This window comes from Rhinolophus sinicus, chromosome 13 (assembly GCF_057876585.1).
Source record: "Rhinolophus sinicus isolate RSI-liver-muscle chromosome 13, RSI-T2T, whole genome shotgun sequence".
NCBI classification, from domain to species: domain Eukaryota; kingdom Metazoa; phylum Chordata; class Mammalia; order Chiroptera; family Rhinolophidae; genus Rhinolophus; species Rhinolophus sinicus.
In genome coordinates this window covers 51,223,850-51,242,654 of record NC_142513.1, presented here as the reverse complement: position 1 = coordinate 51,242,654, position 18,805 = coordinate 51,223,850, and the positions used below count along the sequence as shown (strand labels likewise).

Genomic DNA, 18,805 nt, shown 5'->3' with positions numbered 1-18,805 from the left:
GGACTTTCTTCTGCATTTTGCTATTTGTTTTCTATATACGTTATAGTTGGGTTTTTTTTTTGGTCTCTCATTCCTGCATTACTGACTTTTTTGTGTCTAGTTGAATTTTTTATAATGAAACTTTTTAATTCCCTTCCCATTTCCTTTTGTGTATATTATATAGCTATTTTCTTTGTGGTTACTATGGGTTATATTAACATCCTAAAGTTATGACATTCTAATTTGAATTTATAGCAGCTTCAATTCAATAACATATAAAACTCTGCAACGAGATGGCTTTTTTAAAAGCAAATAAATACGGAATTATAAATCAGGATAAGAGCCAGCAAGTAAACAGCAGACTACTATGATAAAGAAAACAGGTTGGCCTTTTCAGAAGGGTCGGCACAGAGGGCTTCTCCAAGAGGACATTTACGGGGAGACCTAAAGGATAGTGGCGCTAGCTCTAGAAGGAGTGGGGAGAAGAGCATTCTTGAAAAGACGATGAGTCTGAGAGGAGCTGGGGGTACCGGAGAAACGGTGACCAGAATGGCAAGAGTCAGTGCTGAGGTGGAGAAGCAGACGGGCCCCAGTGACATGGCCTCTAAGGGCTATGCAGAAAAAGGGGGGGATTCCATATCAAACGCAAGGGAGGGCACAGAGGGGCTCAGCAGCTCGTAGTGACAAAGCCCTAATTCTGTTGGATGACGATCTGATTGGCTGTTCTGCAGGAAGGATTCAAGGAGGAAGAGAGTGGAAGTGAGGAACATGGCCAAGTAGCTCCTGAAGTTAGGAAGGCTGGAAGTAATGGTGGTCCATCCGAGGTGGAGGCGGAAAGAAACGACCAGCTGCAGACTTGCCTGTCACCTTGAAAAAGGTGAGACGGGGTCCCTCAGCCCTGGGTTTGAGTCCTCACCCTGCAGTGTACTCCCTGGCCCTGCACCCTGGCCCTGTCACACCCCTCCCCGCCCCACCAAGCTTCCATTTTCTCTGTAAGACACAAATGATGAAATCCACCAGCTAGGAGAAGGAAGTAACATGAAATCATCCAGCTTGCCATCTGGACTGGTCAGTTCATTACAGACCTCCACTTCCTTCCTTCCTCTCAAATACAGGCCAGCGGGCCACTGATTGACACTGATCTAATACATTCCAACTATGAGATGCTATGAAAACTGTGAGCAAACGCTTCACACCAAATTCTCCCAGCTGGGGAATGCACTGTCACACACCAAGGCCCTACAAGCCCTCCACTTGCCTTGGGGACAGGGACCTCTCTAGGTTTAGCGTCGGGGGTCAGGGAGACATACATGGGCGAGAGGGTCTCTGCCCACAGAGACCCAAGTGGGAGGGGAGGAAAGGGGGCACCTGACGTGGGTACCTGGTGACACTACTTCCTGCAGCCTGGAAAGAGCTATGTTGGAATGAGGGTGGCAAGCACTCCAGCAGATTTCCTTCCCAATCCAAGGTAGCTAAGGAGACAGAGCCACTTCCATCCTGGCGGGCCACATAAAACACTCAGTGACAGGAGGAAGGTGCGCTGGCTGGCCTCTCCTTCCTGCTCACTGCCCCCAGGGGCCTGTCTAATGAGAGGACCCCTAGCCCCAGCCGTCATCCTTTCCCATCCTCCTCGCTTAGAGAGGGTCTTACCTGTTAACAGAAATCCCTTTCCTAAAATAGCCACAGGCAGGATAGAGTCCTTCAGATTGTCCGAACTAGAATTGGAGGGATTGAAGTTGGTGATGGAGGATCTAAAGGTACCTTGTTTTTCAATTTGCTGGATAGAGACAACAGAAACAGTTCCCAGTGGTGAGTCTGTGTGAGTGGGTCAGGGGACTCTGCTTTCGTTTGCTTTCTGGCCTGTCAGATGGGCCAAGAAAGCCCAGGACAGATGCCTGAGGGCTGAGGGCTAGTATACGCATGCCCTGTGCCCTTCCCCATGGGGGCATGGCCCTTATCAGGCAGGCCGCTTCAGGAGACATCCAAATCCCATTTTAATGTTCCCAGCCCTGGACTTGCCCTCAGCCGCAGGACCTGGAGCCTCCATCATCTCAGGACAAGCAGCTGAAGAGGAGTGAAGAGGGTCAAATTAAAGCCAAGCATCACAGCCATTCAGTGCCTAACAGTCCATGGACGGTGGGGGGTGGGGAGCATAGTCCCATGTCCGACCCCCCTCCCTGCCCCTACCCAGATGATAAATTACACCAGAAATACCCAAGAAGGAGCTGTGCCCTCTTATTACTTCCGTTGTTGTAATGAGGATTTCTTCCTTGCACTTGTGCCCTGGGCAATTTCTTTAAACAATAAACAAGGTGAAATTATCTGCAGACGAGTCTGATGCACAGCTGGCGCCCCCCGCCCCCCAACTCTCCTCCCAGGTCTCCACTCGGCAGACTGCTGCACTGCAGCCCATCCCCGCCCAGCCGCCAGTAGCGCCTGGGTTTACGCCTGGGTTTACGCAAAGGAAGGACACAGAAATACTGCGCAGAAACCAGGGCCAGGCACCAATGAAAGCTAACAAAAGCAATTCCACTTCTGGGCATATATACTCATACACAAAAGGAGTGAGAGCAGGAACTCAGATCTCTGTCCACCCACGTTCACGGCAGCCTGATTCAAAACAGCCAGAAGGTGGAAGCAGCCCAAGTGTCCATCGATGGAGGAACGGTAACAAAATGTGCTGCATTCGTACAATGGAGTATCGTTCAGACTGAAAAGGGAAGGGAATTCCAACACCTGCTACAACATGGACGAACCTTGAGGACGCCGTGCGGAGTGAAATAAGCCGGGCACAGAAGGACGAATCCTGTATAACTCCATTTACATGAGGTACCTATTGCAGTCAAATTCATAGAGACAGAAAGAAGGATGGTGGGTGACAGGGGCTGGGGGAGGGGGAATGAAGAGTTAGTGTTTAACAGGTAGAGAGCTTCAGTTTTGCAAGATGAAGAAAGTTCTGGAGCTAGATGGTGGCACAACAGTATAAATGTACTTAATGCCACTGAACTGCACACTTGAAAATAAGGTTAAGATGGTAAACTTTATGTACTTTTTACCACAATTGTTTTTTAAAGAAGAATAAATCTGAAAAAGGTTTGAAAAGGAGGAAGGAAGGAAGGAAAGAATGGAAGGGATGGAGGGAGGGGGGAGTGAGGGAGAAAGTGAAGGAGGGAACAAGAGAGAAAGGAAAAAGGAATGAAGGAAAAGAGGAAGGAAGGAAAGAAGAAAGGGAGGAAGGGAGGGAGGGAAGAGGAAGGAAGGAAGGAAGGAAGGAAGGAAGGAAGGAAGGAAGGAAATAAAAAGTTACTGGAACTCCCAGACTTTCTGACTTGGGAAGAGAGGGTGACTAGGTGCCCACAGAGGCCATGTCTTGAAAACAGATCACCAGCTGAGGGTCCCCCGGGGTCCACACTGCCGGGGTGCTTTAGAGAAAAGCCCGTCATGTGGGGAAGGCCATGGGTCCCTACAGTAACTCAGCATGACAGCACTGCTCTCACATGCTCCCAAAGCAGCCTGGGCTTTAGAACAAAGCCTGTGGGGTAGGCACAGACACAGATGGGACAACCCACAAATAGATCTGTGTCCCGAAAGCCTACCGGCCCAACAGACCATCGGACTTTACAGCACGCAGGACTGTGGGGGGCGCACCCCACTAGGCCAGGGTGTGGTTCTGGAGCGTCTCTTCCTGGGGCCAGTAGGGGAGAGGCGTAGTCTGAAGGTCACAGCCTTGCCAGTGACTTCCCGTGTGACCTTGGCGGTGTCCCCTGCCTCCATCAGCCACTTCTCACTCCCACAGCACAGCTCAGGGCCTACTCACTCCCTTTCCATAAGCCACAGGAACCTTTGTGCCAGGCACGGGGCACTCGTGGCTGAACCCCGGCCTGGCTGTGGAGGAGCAGGCTCAGCGCGGTCTGACACCGCCCGCCCGGAGTGAGGGCAGAGCAGGGCCCAGGGCAGGCCTGCCTGAGCCTGAACTTTCCATTCCTAACCCTGCTCCCCTTCCCCTCTACAGCCATCCTTGACCCAGATTCCACCAAGCAAGGGGCTTCTCTTTCCTCGCCCTCAGCCAAGTCTGCAATTACTGCTTCTCCTTCACATGCTGTTCGTATTTTGGTGTGACCCCATCCAGCTTCCGTCCCCAACATTCCCTAAAGCCATTCCTCCAGGCACCAGCTCATAGCCCAGGTGTACCCCGGGTTTCTCTCACTTCCTCCCCCGCCTGCCTCTCCAAGCCCCGCCCCCTGCCAGTCCCCAGTTCCTGTAGGTCCTTCCTCCCAGCACATCCTCCTCTCTGCAGGGCCCCCTCTTCCCTCCTCACCCCTGCCCCTTAGTTCAGACCCTCTCCCCACACATGCTCCATGCCCAATGCTCTTTCTGGCCTTTTCGCACTCCCACCCACCTGTGTGCAGCTGTTGGAGTCTTCTGGAACTCCGGACACGTTCCTATTCTCTGCCTCTTCAGACACCCCACTCTTCAGGATGTCTCAGCCGCCCTCCCAAATCCGACCCCGCTCATGACACTAAGGCTCCATTTCTTGCTGCAACTGCATCCTGCCATGCCGCCCCTCCCCCTAAATGCAGCTCTGGCTTCCCGTCCTAGGTGACCTGCTGCCCCTCCCCAGTCTGGCCAATACTTCCTCTCGCTCAGCTCAGGGATCAAGTCTCTCTTGATGCCTCCGTGTTGTGGGTGATCACTCACCACACCCCCCACCCCCACCCCACCCCAGCCGTCCCCACAGATACTTCTACTGTAATATGGACGCTGATTGGTTCACTGATAGCCCCGCCTTCCAAGGAAGGACCAGGTCTGGTTTGCGCTTGTTTCCTCAGCACCTGACACAATATCAGGAGGTCTTCAAGAGCGCTTGTTAGGAGGGTAGATGGGTGGCTGGGGTTGGAATGTGTTCAAAGATCTTCCCATGTCTAAAATGTGAAAAGTGCAGCCCCTCCCCCAGCCACCCATCACTCGAAGGATCCCCTCCGACCTCACTCATCAAATCGGACGCACATACAGGCTCCTTCCCTGGTTCCCTCCACGAGTCAGCCTCTCTGCCATCTTCCTGCCAGGCCTCACTGCACACAGCAAGCTCTGCTCCACATTCAAGTTTCATCTGGATTCCTCCCACTATGCTGTTGACTCCTTAGCGCAGGGACAGGGCTCATTCAACTCTGAATCCCCTAGGAGGGGGTCCTGCACATAGTCAGGGTCATGGAAGGCTCTAGCAAGGAGGGCGGGCAGGGCCCACTCACTGAGCAAACCCAGGCAATGCAACACGGCACCAAGGCGAGTCAGCGGGCAGGCCCTCTGCCATGGGGAGTCCCACATGCCCCGTCCGCCCGTCCCTGCTCAAGGCTCACAAGCCTGTGTGTGCCTCTATCCCCCGGCCCAGTTTCTTCCTTAACCGAAGGGAAGCGGAGGACACTGCGCCAAGAGGAAACCGGCCTCCCGATCCGGCCCGCGCTTCGGGACTCACCATGTTCATGACGGTGAGGATGAATCTCTGGGCGGCCTCGGCCCCGTGGTACTGCACCATGTCCGCGTCAGCCACCACCAGCGTCTCCACCGTGTGCTCCGTGTTGAGGCGGATGGCGTTCCTGCGCTCCCGCCAGTCCCGGGACGGCCTGCCCTTCCTCGGCGTCTTCTTTTCTAGAAAACAACGAAGACATCGGTGGCGTCCCTGGCGTACTGGTTTTCAAAACCGTGCAGAGAACAGGCCTCTATTGAGCCCCCACTCGCTAGAGAATGGTCGGTGTCCACGGGCCAGTAGATGAACCTCTATCATCCCCGGGGAGCGGCGCCCGCTCACTCACTCCAGGTGGAGCAGATGGGGCGGAAGCGAGAGCAGCCAGGAGGCCAGACGCCAAGACGGCTCCCACCCGCCGGCCACCACAGCTAAGGACGCAGATGGGAGCGCGCGTCACGGAAAAGAAAACGTGTTCCTTGAAAGGGACATGGAGAGCCACACAAAATCAGCGTAGGGAAAGGAAGCCTGAGCCCAGTGGGGACGGATGAGAAAGCGCTTCGATGCCACAGGACAAGCAAGAACTTCTGACAAGGCTCAGCTCCTGCTGGTAACTGGGGCCTAGGAAGCAGGAGTGGGGCAACCTTCCCCTGGAGGCTGCCATCCCAGCGACGGCTCTGAGAGTCGTGAATAAAGAGTCATCAACATTAGCAGGCACAAAAGCATCATTTTCAAAAAACCAAAAACGATAGTCAGAACAGAAATCCCATGATACACACACATCCAGGCCAAGATGCAAATATGCCGTTTCCTCACCAAAGGGAAGGGTTATTGGTAAATGTGGGACTAACCCTCTGTGCTGACTCTTTCGGTAAACGGATTCCCTAGAAAACCTTACTCTGATAAATAACTACTGTCAGTAATTACAACCCACATTGCATGTCCGAACACTCAGAGCTGCTGTGTGAGGACAGCTGTCCACGGGTGGCGGAAGCCCATCTGACCAACACTAAAGGTTGATCTGAATGGCGTGCTCAGGATCCAAGTGTGAGAAGAAAGGTAGCTCTTCATTTGACAGCCACTGTTTCCATTTTTCACACTAGCCCATACAGAAGCCATCTGTCACAGTTTCCACGCAGCAAACCCAGCCCCGAGCTGCACAAACCAGCTTCATAAAGTTGACCCAGTCACTCCAGAGCCAAAACTGCACACGAGGGGGTAACCCAGAGATATGGGTCAGAACGTACAAATGCGAATCCTCTGTACAAGACAACGGACAATTGTGAAAATTGGAAAACAATCTAAATATCCAACCACAGAGAAAGCCAACAACGGTGAAACAGTATGCAGCCATGAAAGTCATGTTTGCGAAGATGTAGTGATGTAGACAGAACCAGGTAGAAATCTGTACATACAGTTAAATCCCAATTTTGCAAAGACATGCAAGTATCTTCAGGTCCCGAAGATAACTAATACATAAGTAACTAAATACATAACCTAGGAAGAACGTAACTAAAATGTGAACAGTAGGTGGTCTTCCTTTTTTTTTTTTTTTCCTCTGTATTTTCCAAATTTTATAGTGAACAAGTATGACTTTATTTATGTAAAATAACCTCAATTAAGTTTGAGAAAAACATGGAAGTCAAATGGCACCACAGCTGTTCTCAGAGTTGCTATTTACAAGCCATCGCTCAGTCACCAACGCGTGTTGTCATCTACAGACTTTCTCCAGGCTGGCTGCTCAGTACCTACCTTCACACGTTGGCAGATACTCCCAGGTTCTCCTATGGAAAGAGCTGTCCATTTAGCATGGCATAAAAGATACAGTCGTCATAGTATTTCTCTGGGAGATGGCGAGTTGGAACACGTAAGAGCTGAGCATTCACTAAGAAAAAAGCCTGTCACTCCCAGGCCAGCGGAGCAGGTCGCTCTTGGACATTTCACATCTCAAAATGCTGCCCTGGGCTTCAGCCTCTCAAGCTTATAAGGTAAGACCGATAAGCTCTGCCCCTCGCTCCCTGATGGACCTGAAAGCTAACACACAGGGCGTCATGAAGGGGGAAATGCTGTGGGCTAACCTATGTGATAACTAAGTCACTAAGTGACAGAACACTAAGTGACAGGTAAGACACACTGGTCAGCTGCTCTGTGGCTTCTAAAGGGTTTTCCCTATGACTCTCTCATTGGTTCCTTTCACTGCCCTCAGCCCCTGGCGTAGCACTTGGTGGGAACTAGATACTCAGTGAGTACGTGCACACACGGCTAAGTCAGCGAGTAGAATCCCATCTTCCAAGGGGAAGCTGAAATCAAACCTTACAACCCAGGGCTTTACCCTCAGCTCTGACTCTCCCACGTGTACTGTCCATGTGTGCGAACACGCTCCACACTGTCATCGGAACTTAAACATGGGGTGGGAGGGGCCGCAGAATACCCGGCAGGAAAGGATGCTGGATTGGGCATAAGGACCTTGAATTTCTGCGGCCATGTGCAGCAGGACAGAGCCCTGCTCTCCTGGGCAGGCTTCAGTGGCAACGCTCCTTCTGCTCAGATGGTCTCTAGCTTGCTTGACGCCCCTCAGCAACTGGAGCATCACTGTTCCGCAGGGCAGGGCTCCCCCAGACACCCCGGGCTCCTGCCTGCATGCCCCTCCCTGAGCATCACTCACTGGGGCCGTCAAGCCAGAACCACGCTAGGCTGGCTGGTGACTTGGAGACACACCCCAGGGCTCTGTTCTGTCCCCTGCTCTCCCGAGGAGAGGCCCCAAGCCTTGATTCCAACCCCAGAGGCCAGAAGGTTTCAGGAGCTCAGAATTTTTCAGATTTGGCAAGGCAATATGGTGCGTGTGCCACCTACCGAATACCTCTCTCAGTGAGAACGAGGGCAACACGCCATAATCAAAGGCACTACAATTTCTGCAGTGAAATGAATAAAGGGGGTGGGCATCATAGGTAGAGATGCTCAAAAACCTCATGTCAGTGCAGGTCACCCCTTGCCATGAATTGAGTCAAAAATCCGGGATTTGGGAATTGCAGGTAAGAGACCGAGGACCTGTGTTCTTTTTCCAGTATCCCTCCTGGGGGGGTGGCAGAGGGGAGCAGGGGTGGGGGTAGAAGGAAGCACGCCCTCCGCCCCCGCCCCTCTCCCTGCTCCCAGCAGCCCCTCCACCATCTCCACTTTTGACAACTATGCCTTTCTCATAGGGAAAACAGAACCGGAATCCCTTTTTTCACCTTTAATTTCATGAACATCATAAATACACCCTAGTAGGCGAAGGTGCATCAACACCAATGTTCAGGCATCTTGAAAAGTAAAAAGAAAAACACCGATTGCAAAATGACGTGGGGGCTGGATTTAGACCTCACTGGAGAGGTCAGCGTTCAGGCGGGGCAGGCATCCCTCCAAGCTTGGCTCAGTAAGCAGACATCTCCTGCTGCGCTGGGAACGAGAGGAGCCCTCGCCCCACTGATGAGAAGGCACCCCAGCCTGTGCGACCCCAGGCCCCTCCTGTGTCACAGACACGAGGGATTATCCCCAGTTCTAGCCCAGCAGTTTCTCCTGCCAGCACATGGCTGGATTTGATGCTGACTGGGTAGATTTTCAATCACTGGCTTCATAGTCCTCTTATATTTATTTTGCCTTTGCCCCAATTATCCATTAAAAAAGACAATTCTATATATTTTCTATATATTTATGTAAAATACCCCAGATCTTTTTTTTTTTTTTTTTTTTTTTTGAATAAGAGGAGGAAGAGAAAAAAGACAAGGTAGAAATAAAGGGCATTCTACACACTGTGCTTTTATAATATTCAAATTATTATTTATTCTAAGAGTTTGGGGACTATTCAAAATGCTGAGCAAACACATAAATTGTTATTGTAGTTCCTAGCTTTGCTCTTGGCAAACTGAAAAAAAAAAAATCTCAGTTAAGAATTATCACACTCTACCTGGCACAAATACTCCCTTAGTTTAAAAACAATAGAATAGGTATTTACTAGGGAAAAACAAGGCGGCGCTCACACAATGTTTGGTGTGAGAGTTCAACAGCCAGAAGCCACGCCTGAATGACTCCACTTCCTGCTACATCAGAAGTGTCCTTGCCTCTGTGATTCCACCAGTGTCATTTCCAGGGAAGACCTCAGGTTACTGTTTGTGCCAAGGGAGAGGGAAAACACACCTCTGCCAGCTGAAGAAGCAAATCAGAAGGAACACAGACGTGGTGGAGGAAATGGAGACAGCTGCCCAAGGGCACTGGGTGCTTTCAGACAAAGGGCCGAGGGCACTTCAGGCTGAGAGGACAGACGCCGCTGCAAGACATGAGGTACCAGGGGTCCAACTTGCTTACAGAGCTGACGGGGAGACGCAGACAGCCTGGGTGTCAGCCAAGCCAGAAACATAAACATTTCCCACACACAGCACGCAAGGTCCAGGTACAGGAATGTCGGTCGCCACGGGGGCACCCAGGCAGCCAGACCCTTCAGCCCTGGGGAGGCCTCCAGAACCAGACATTCTTAGCCACGCTGACTATGGCTTTTCTGCAGCTCTCCTGTGGGCAGAGAAAGCCCAAAGCCATCAGAAGTGCTTGGCACCACTGTGACATGCTGCAAACGATTCACCTGCAGTCAGAAGGCCACCTGTCCCTCGTTCTCTCCCTGAGGTACAGACTCGGTGACGTGCACCCAGACCCCTGACAGAGATCTTCACAAGTTCTGGGCTGATGAGATCCTTCCAGGGCTGGGAAAGGAGTCCCCGCTGGCAGGACCACGCAGGCCCCGGTGCCCCGTGAGCACAGGGGACTGGAAGCTCTTCACCCCGAGGGCCACGGAGGCCTCCAGATGAGTGGCAGCAGAGGACAAGAATTTAGAACAGGGCTGTGGTTTGGGACAGAGCAGAGGGTGTGCCCGGTTCAGCACAAGCCAGCTCCGGGATGCTCCCCACGCCTTATGTGACTGACTGCAAAGCCCGAATGACACCCACCAGCCACACAGGTCTGCATAGCGATTCAGTGAGCCGCCTACGGAGCACTTAGTGAATTCCTTGGAATTAAGTTGGGATTCTTCAATAAATGATATGATCACAATGGCAGTAGCAGCCGGGTTGCCTGCTGGTCAAGGACACGGTTTTAGAGACAGAGTGCCTGGATTCGGATCCGGGCTCCCCACCTATCCGGCCCACTTCCAGCCTCAGCTGTGTGTGAAGGGGGGGGCACATTTCCTTCCTCACGCGCTGTGGTCAGGCGTACAGGAGATGCTGGATGCAAGCCCTCAGCAGAATGCCTGGCACATAATAAGTGCTCAGTAAAGTGTAACTTGACTGACCAGTGACTGCTGTTCTCCATGCAGGCCAATAACGAAAGGGTGCCCTGGAGCCTGCAGCGTGGGCGTCCCAGCCATGTGACCCAGACTGGTGACCTGTCTCCCTCTCAATCCATGTAGGGGGAAAGCAGTCAGACACAGGAGACTCAGAAGAGCCCCTGATGGGAGCAAGTGCACAGTCCGTGCTGCACGTGGGAGGAGACAGGCCCAGGCTGACACATCGCAGACACACATCCACCCTGCAGAGGAACCTTCGGAAGTAGTAAAACAGTCCTCCTGACCCAGAATAGGGGTGTCGAGGATTTCGGTTTTTAGCTAAGATTACCTCCTGCCCCCAGACATGACAACCCTCATTTTCACATCCTATAGAAACAAACAGCCCCTGGGCTCTCTGAAGACACGCTGCAAAGTCATTTCTGAGGAGTTTCATTTCTGTTCCTTCTGAAGGCTCTGTGGATGAAATGCAGTGCCCATGGGTGAGCGCTGGGGACAGGTAGAGTCACACCTGCCATGCCAGCACTCAAAAAACACAGTCTCGCAGGAAGGTCGCCACGTGTTCCCTGAAGCTGCAGCTCGGATCCCATCACAGCTTCCAGGAGCCAGGCCATTGCTCCCCGCTCCACACAGTGACCAGTACGCGTGGGACACCATGTTCACCACCAGGGGCATTAGGGGCCTTCTGGCAGAGCCACCATCCCATAAGGTGACATCCCCTGGGGCAGGACAGTAACAGATGATGTCCTGGAAGGCGCCACTGAACAGAAAGGTCTCCATTTTCTGTGCACAAATTTTTTGCCTCTTGTGTCCCGGCCCTCTCATTTGCACTGGGCTCTTCCTCGCCAGGTGGTTCCTGTTCAGCTCTGCCAGCAGGGGGCACTAGAGGGAGACTGGCGGGCAAAGAAGGGCTCCTTGGGTTTTCAGCTCAGGGTGGCCCTGCTCCAGTAGCACTGGACAACTAAGGCTCCAGCCTCCAGCTTTGGGGGCACTCCCAAACCAACCGCCTCACCCTCCCCTTCCCAGGTACATTTACAGGGACAGCAGCTGGCTACACCCCCTGGCTGATGTCCCCTCAGAGGTCTGAGCCCCAGCCCTGCTCTTTGATCCTGGAAATGCACCTTTTCCCTTTTCCATCCCCAGCCCTCGGCAGGTAGCTGTTTCCTGGGTTACCTCAGCTCCTCTTTCTGCGATACAGACGTTGATGCAGATATAACCAATGCCCTGTGTTAAATCCCTCTGTCAGAAATACCTAGCATGGTCTCAGTTCTCCTGGCTGGATGCAAAGTGTTATAGCCTAAAATGAGAGGGTCAGTCCTTAACCTACTTTCTCTATTTCATTCAGGCCTCGAGGATTCTTCCCAGGTCTGGAACGAAGGATTTACTTTCACCAGGGAGGTACTGAGGAAGTGGACAAGCTCTTCCATGCTGCAGGCCCCGCAACGGACATTCACCATTTAACAAACACCAATCAACAGGGTTCCCTGTGCAAGAAACACCAGCATCAATGTGTGCCATAGGTGCCTTAACAACCTGTCACTGCCACTGCCAAGGACCTGGTGACAGAGTCAACATGAGGCAAGAAGAACAACCCGTGAGCCAGCGGTGGGTTTTCCGGTGAAGCTATAAAGCAAGCACACACACAGACCGACACACACCAGGCTTTCCAATAAAATTGTCAGCTCCACAATAGTTATTTTCTGATCACTTTTCTTCTTCTGCCAAAGCAAAGGGTTTGTTTATAGAAAAAAAGCAGTCTTTTCAACTGGAAACGATGGTGCCACGTGCACACAAGAGCTCCCAGCCAGGTGAACTTTTCGGCGGTTGCATAAATCCAACATCCTTGGAAAATAATGGCCTTCTATTTTCTTTTTTCAGAAAGGAAAAAAAAATAAGTTTTACTCTCCAAGGATGAATTCTTTAAATAACTTTCCCCAAGGCCAAATCATTTTTATAAAACGGCATCTTTTTCATGTAAATTCCTTACAAAGAAAGGTGAAAAAAATGGCTGGTGGTTTTTCTTTTTTTTTTTTTTCTGGTTAAAATCCCAAATGAAGAACGAATCAACCTTGGGGTCCAAAAAATCAGTCCCTACCCCAGTCAGGAGTTGTGACGCACCCCCCACCCCCCGCCCCCAGCCCTGGGATGCAGCCCCAGGCCAGGGGTAGGAAAGCAAGGCTGACCCCACATGACCTCTCCACCCCTGGTGAGAGCCACTTAGGTACCTAGCAGCCAGGCGCCACTGCCTGGGGCTGAGGTGGAAAGATATTCATTCAGTCAAGCAATATTGACTGAGAACAAATGTGTGCTGGGTACTGCCACAGGCAGGTGACCATCTAGAAAGAACGGGCATTAACCAAATGACAGATGAATATATAAAAAACTTGTAACTGTAACAAATGCTTGCAAGAAAGAATAGATAATGCTATGAGAGAATATAAAGGAAGGGTTCCAATTTAGACCGGGTTCTGTGAGGAAGTGACTCAGGGGCCAAGATGGAAAGGATAAGTTAGAGGTAAGCAGAGGGGCAGGGAGACAGGAGTTGGGAGCAATCCAGGCAGTGGCAAGAGCCTGTGCACAGGCCCTGGGGACAGAAGGAAGCATGGTGTGTTCTAGAAACTGCAGAAAGGCAAGAGCGAGCGAGAGTATGGCTGGCATAGAGGCTTGAGCAACAGAGAGGGAGAACCATCCATGAAGGTGTCACGTGGAATGTGGTTAGGGTTTTCTTCTTTATCCCAGGAGCACTGGGAAGCCACTTAGGGCCTGTGTTTTGAATGTGTCACCCTGGCTGCTGCGGGTAGAACAGATTCTAGGGGCCAGCGTGGAAGCGAGGACGCTAGTTAGATGACCACTGTGGAAGCTCAGGGAAATGGGAACCATACATGGACGAGGGAAACTGCAGGTGAAAAGCAGCAGATTCAGGGGGTACTTAGTAGGTGAAACCAAGACTACTGGGGATATTTGGGTGAGTGAAGAAGGGTCATCAAAGATAACTCCTGGTGTGAACAGTTGTGCTAACTGCTGAATTAGGGACCACGGGAATAGGACCATGTATAAAAAAAAGCACTATGGGTTCTGGCCTAGTTAAGTTTCAGGTGCTTCTGAAATAGCCAAGTGGAGAGGTACCAAGTTGGCTGTTAGATGTGCAGACTTGGAGCTCAGGAGCGAAGGCAAGATCGGAGACAGGCATTAGGAATCAATGGTCCCAAACCAACCCTTCAGGGACCTCAAAACTGCATGGCTGGATAGAAGAGATGGACCCAATGTGGTGGCAGGGGTGGGGTGCAGGGAGAAGAGCAGAGGTGTCACAGGAGCCAGGAACAATAAAGTCTCAGGAGAGAGGGCCGATCGGCACCTCCAATGCAACCAAGGGCCAGGTTAAGAGGGGACTGAACAAAAGGGGGTTCTCTGGGGTGTCTCAGTGAGGGTTTTACAGAGCGAGGGGGAGGTAGGAGCTGAAACCAGACCAGGGAGGGGTGAAGAAGTGAGAAGTGTGGAAATAGTGCAGACTTCGGAGAAGCCTGGGGAGGAGAGAAACAGGGATACTGCTGGAAAATACTCGAGGGACGATTTCCTTGGGATGAGGAGACTTGTGCGTCTGGTGAGGAAACCCTGCCCACAGGGGACTGCCATCTTCCCTGGGTTTCTACTGCTCTCCCCATCCAGTCAAGGTAATGAAGGGAAGTCCACAGACTATGAAGAACAAGGAAGAACTACAAAGACCAAGACTTCGAAAATGCCCACCTCACAGCAACTGAGAAGAGAGGATTGTTTGCAACAGGCACGAGTTGGGTCCAGGCTGTGTGGCTGGGTCCACGCTGGGTGCACCGCTCAAGGGAGGGAGAAAAGCATGTCCAACTCAACACCCAACAGATGAAAGAAACATCAAGGAAACAGTGCAGGACTCCCAGGGACAGCTGGCTTCCAATCGGAAGGAGGCGGAGAGGAGAAGCACACACACCCACTGTATCAGAAAGGGACAAAGGTGTACAACCATCGAAGAAGAAACCGGGAAAATGGAAATAGGAGTCCGCACCCCCTGCGAACTGGTGGGAGACTATTCTGTGAAGAATCCTCCAGCCCAACAGGGCACCGGAAGGGGAAGGCAGACTGCTGCATTTCCTTGTTCACTTCATGGCAATCTCCAACCCTTGTCTCAACTTCTACTCAATTATTAAACATTCTGGGAAAAGATACTCTATCAGTCTGCTGGCTTTGTCATTACAAAGGACTCCAGCCAGGGCGGTTAAACAACAGACATGCATTTCCTCACTGTTCTGAATGCTGGAAGTCCAAGACCGAGGAGTGGGCAGCTCGGTTTCCTTGGAGGCGTCTCCTTGACTTGCACGTGGCCGGCTTCTCCCTGTATCTTCACAGGTCTTGCCTGTATACTCCTCTTCTTATAAGGACACCAGTCATGTCGGATTAGGGCCCACCTCATGACCTCGTTTCACGTAATCACCTCTTTAAAGACCCTATTTTCAAATGCAGTCATATTCTGAGGTGCTGGGAGTTAGAACTTCAACATCTGAGTTGGGGGGCACAGTGCAGCCCCAGCTCCCATCTTCTTTCCTGCCTTCAGTAGGGACTGGTAAGGTCACATCTGCACGCACTGGAGGGTGTATAACCACAGGGTCAGGATAGAGTGACAATTCCTGGACAGGATGACCATCTTACAGGTGCGATGAGATGCATTTGGCAAATTCAAAAAAACAAATACAAATGCTTGGCCTCGGCCTTCCCTTTTCACTGCCACTTTTCAGCTCAGTCTCCTGCTAAGCAATTACTCTAGCCTACTGGATCCTGACAGTTTCATCTTCTCGACGGATGGCAGCGGAGAAAAGAACACTCCCCAAACACACAGCTTGGGGGAAGAAATTAATTAAGGTGCTCATGTTTCAACCAGAGCAAGACAGGACAAACAAAAGCCTGAAAAGAAGTCTGCTTGTCTCCTGCACCTGGAATCCCCCGGCGGGACCCTGGGTATTGTTTCTTTTGACAGATGGTCTTTCATTTTTGACAAGGAAGTACAAGAAATTGCAGACGGCTCAGAAATTCCTCCACCGCTGCAAGGAGGGCAGGCCACTCTATGGACGAGGAACGCAATATCTTCTACTTTGTTGCTTTAACACAAAGCTCAAAGCCAAGGGCTTTGTCCTTCTGCCCCTCCCCCAGTACCTCTGTATCACTCAGCACACCATAGGGTGATTGGCTGGGCATCTCCCTGGGCTTCTGGGCACTGTGGGTGAGGACTGCCCCTCTGGCCTCTGTGTCTCCCACAGGGAGGAGGGTACCTGGTACATAGTCAGCGTTCAGTCACAGTTTTTGAATGGAGTAGAGAATGAAAGAATGGATAAGTGAATGAGAGAATGGGTAAGTGAATGAGAGAATGGATAAGTGAATGAAGTGAATGAATGACGAACAAAAGGGTCAAACAACCCTACTGCACTTGTTAGGGGCTCAGGAAAAAAACCCAAAAGCATGGTCTTGGCCTTGCAAGGCTCTTGGACATCAGGGGGTCTTCTACACCTACTAAGTGCACATGTATTTCCAGAGCAGTTGACAGGCAGACGTCCTTCACTCTGCCAAAGACGTCCTGAGTTTCACAGCAGACCCAGCCATCCCCAACCACATGGAGAGGGAGCTCCGATAACTGACCAACAGGCCAAGAGGCAGGAAAAATAAGTCCCTATGTTCCTCTTCTGGCCCAGACCCAGTTACAAGACTATGATTCTCTCCCAAAGAATACCCGTCCCAAAGGCCAAAGACACTCCCGGGCAAAACGACCTACCTGGAAAGCACGTTTACCTGAGCACGGGCATGGTTCTACCGGCACCATAGCAACGCTTACCTACTGGGGCTCCTGCTGTCAATCTTCCACTGCCCCCACCCCACAGGTCTACTAAAAGGGGAGAGGTTCCTTTATGGCCAGGCCATTCATTCCTTGGATTTACACAGGCAGAGCAGCCCTGGGCTCCACCCGGGTGAGCAAACCAGCCACACGATGGAGGGCTGGAAACAACTCACAAATTCACTTTGACCCCTTACTCCTAATTTTCTGTAGCCTCCCTCTGTTGTCCTGTGGCTTCCTCTCAAATCTAAAAAGGCCAGTGCACAGTCACACCAGCTTCATGAATTCAAGCACCTCCTCTTTTTCCCATCCCTGGCCTCTGAGCATGCCATATAGCATAGGTCGTTCTGGAAAGTTCGTTCCCCAACAGTCACCTGCCTAACTTGTACTTCCTGCCCAAAGCCCACTTCCTCAAAGAGACTTTCCTTGGAACTTTTCACCTAAATCATCACAGCACACGTTTTTTTCCTTGGCGTGCTTACTGTAATTTGTAATTAATTGTTCCGTGTTTAGTTAGTATAGGTCTCTTCCCCTACACAGGAAGCTCAGTGGGAACAGGAACCATGTCAGTTTATTTCTCTCTATATACTAGTGTCCAGCACACAGTTCAATAAATTGTTTTCAAATAAGTAGATAAAAAAGGAAATGAAAGGTTAGACTTTTATAATACCATGGTAAATATTTTCTGAATTTTTATCACCTGTGTTTGATATTTAAATATGTAAATATTTAAATATTTACATAGTAACTTTTTGGTATCATTTCTGAGTCTGTCATTGAATAGAGAATTTGAATGCCTCTGTATTTATTATACAAATTAATAATGTTTGAGCTTCTGCCCTTTTCTCTCCATGTATGCCTATCTATTTTCCATTAAGCTATATTTTGTCTCCAGTATTGAGGCAACTCTACAAGTTATCTTTACAATCTTAAGAAACATTTTTTTGTATACCTTTTTGATTATCAGTGTCAAGAACATGGTAGAATCTTGGCTTTCCCTTCTTTTCTTTTCCTTCCTTCCTTCCTTATCTTCTTTGTCTTTCCCTTTTGTACAAAAAAAACTCTAGCATATTGTTTTTATCTCCCATGTCCTACTCCACGTCTCTGATTTGTAAATAGTTCTTAAATTTGAGGTACAGTTATTATTAAAGTATTATAATTTATAATTTACATCATTCCTTAATTTTTAAAACAGCTTCACTGAGATATAATTCACATACTGCACAATTCACCCATTTTTCGTATACAGCTCAGTGGTTTTTGGTACAGTTGCCGAGTTATACAACTAGAACCACAAACAGAACATTTTAATCACCTGAAATGAAACCCCATACCTGTTAGCAATCACTCCCCATTTTTTTCTGCCCTCCTCCATCCCCAGCCCTAGGAAATCACTAATTACTTTCTGTCTCCATATGTTTGTCTACTCGGAACATTCCATATAAATAGAGTCGTATAATATGTGGTCTTTTGTGTCAAGGTTCATCCACGTTGTAGCATGTATCCGTACTTCATTCCTTTTTATTGCCAAATAAGCTTCCATTTTACAGATGTACCGTTTTGTTTATACATTCATCAATTGATGGACAGTGGGTTTGTTTCCACATTTTGGCTATTGTGAATAACACTATATGAACATTCATATATAAATTTTTACGTGGACAAAAAGTTTTCCTTTCTTGTGGATATTTACCTAGGAATGGAACTGCTGGGTCATAGGGTAACTCTATGTTTCAACTTCTAAGGAACTGCCCGTTTGTTTTTCCAAGTGGCTACAGCATTTCACATTCCCAGCAGCAGTGTACGAGGGTTCCAATTTCTCTATATTCCCACCAACACTTGTTATTGTCCATCTTTTTTTATTATAACCATTCTAGCAGGTGTGAACTGGTATCTCATTGTGGTTTGATTTGCATTTTCTTGATGTCTAATGATGCTGAGTGTCTTTTTATGGCCATTATACCATGTTTTCCCGAAAATAAGACCTAGCCAGACCATCAGCTCTAATGCGCATTTTGGAGAAAAAATTCATATAGGTCTTATGAATTTCTGCTCCAAAATACTCATTAGAGCTGATGGTCTGGTTAGGTCTTATTTTCGGGGAAATATGGTATGTGAGTTGTCTTTTCACTTTCTTGATGGTGTCCTTTAAAGCACAAAAGTTTTGAATTTTTATAACGTCCAATTTATCTATATTTTCTTCGGTTCC

At 49.9% G+C, this 18,805-nt stretch overlaps 1 protein-coding gene across 5 annotated transcripts in view; it reads right to left on the bottom strand.

Moving 5' to 3' along the window:
• ADAMTS17 (ADAM metallopeptidase with thrombospondin type 1 motif 17) overlaps positions 1-18,805 on the bottom strand; it is a 255,794-nt gene that overhangs the window by 197,983 nt on the left and 39,006 nt on the right. For all 5 annotated transcript variants that reach the window (XR_016018253.1, XM_074317647.2, XM_088789326.1 and 2 more), the window contains exon 4: positions 5,453-5,625. Coding sequence is in view for 4 of the 5 variants with exons in the window: in XM_074317647.2 (XP_074173748.2) it covers positions 5,453-5,625 (173 nt within the window). In the remaining variant the exon portion in view is untranslated. The remainder of the gene's footprint in view (positions 1-5,452; positions 5,626-18,805) is intronic.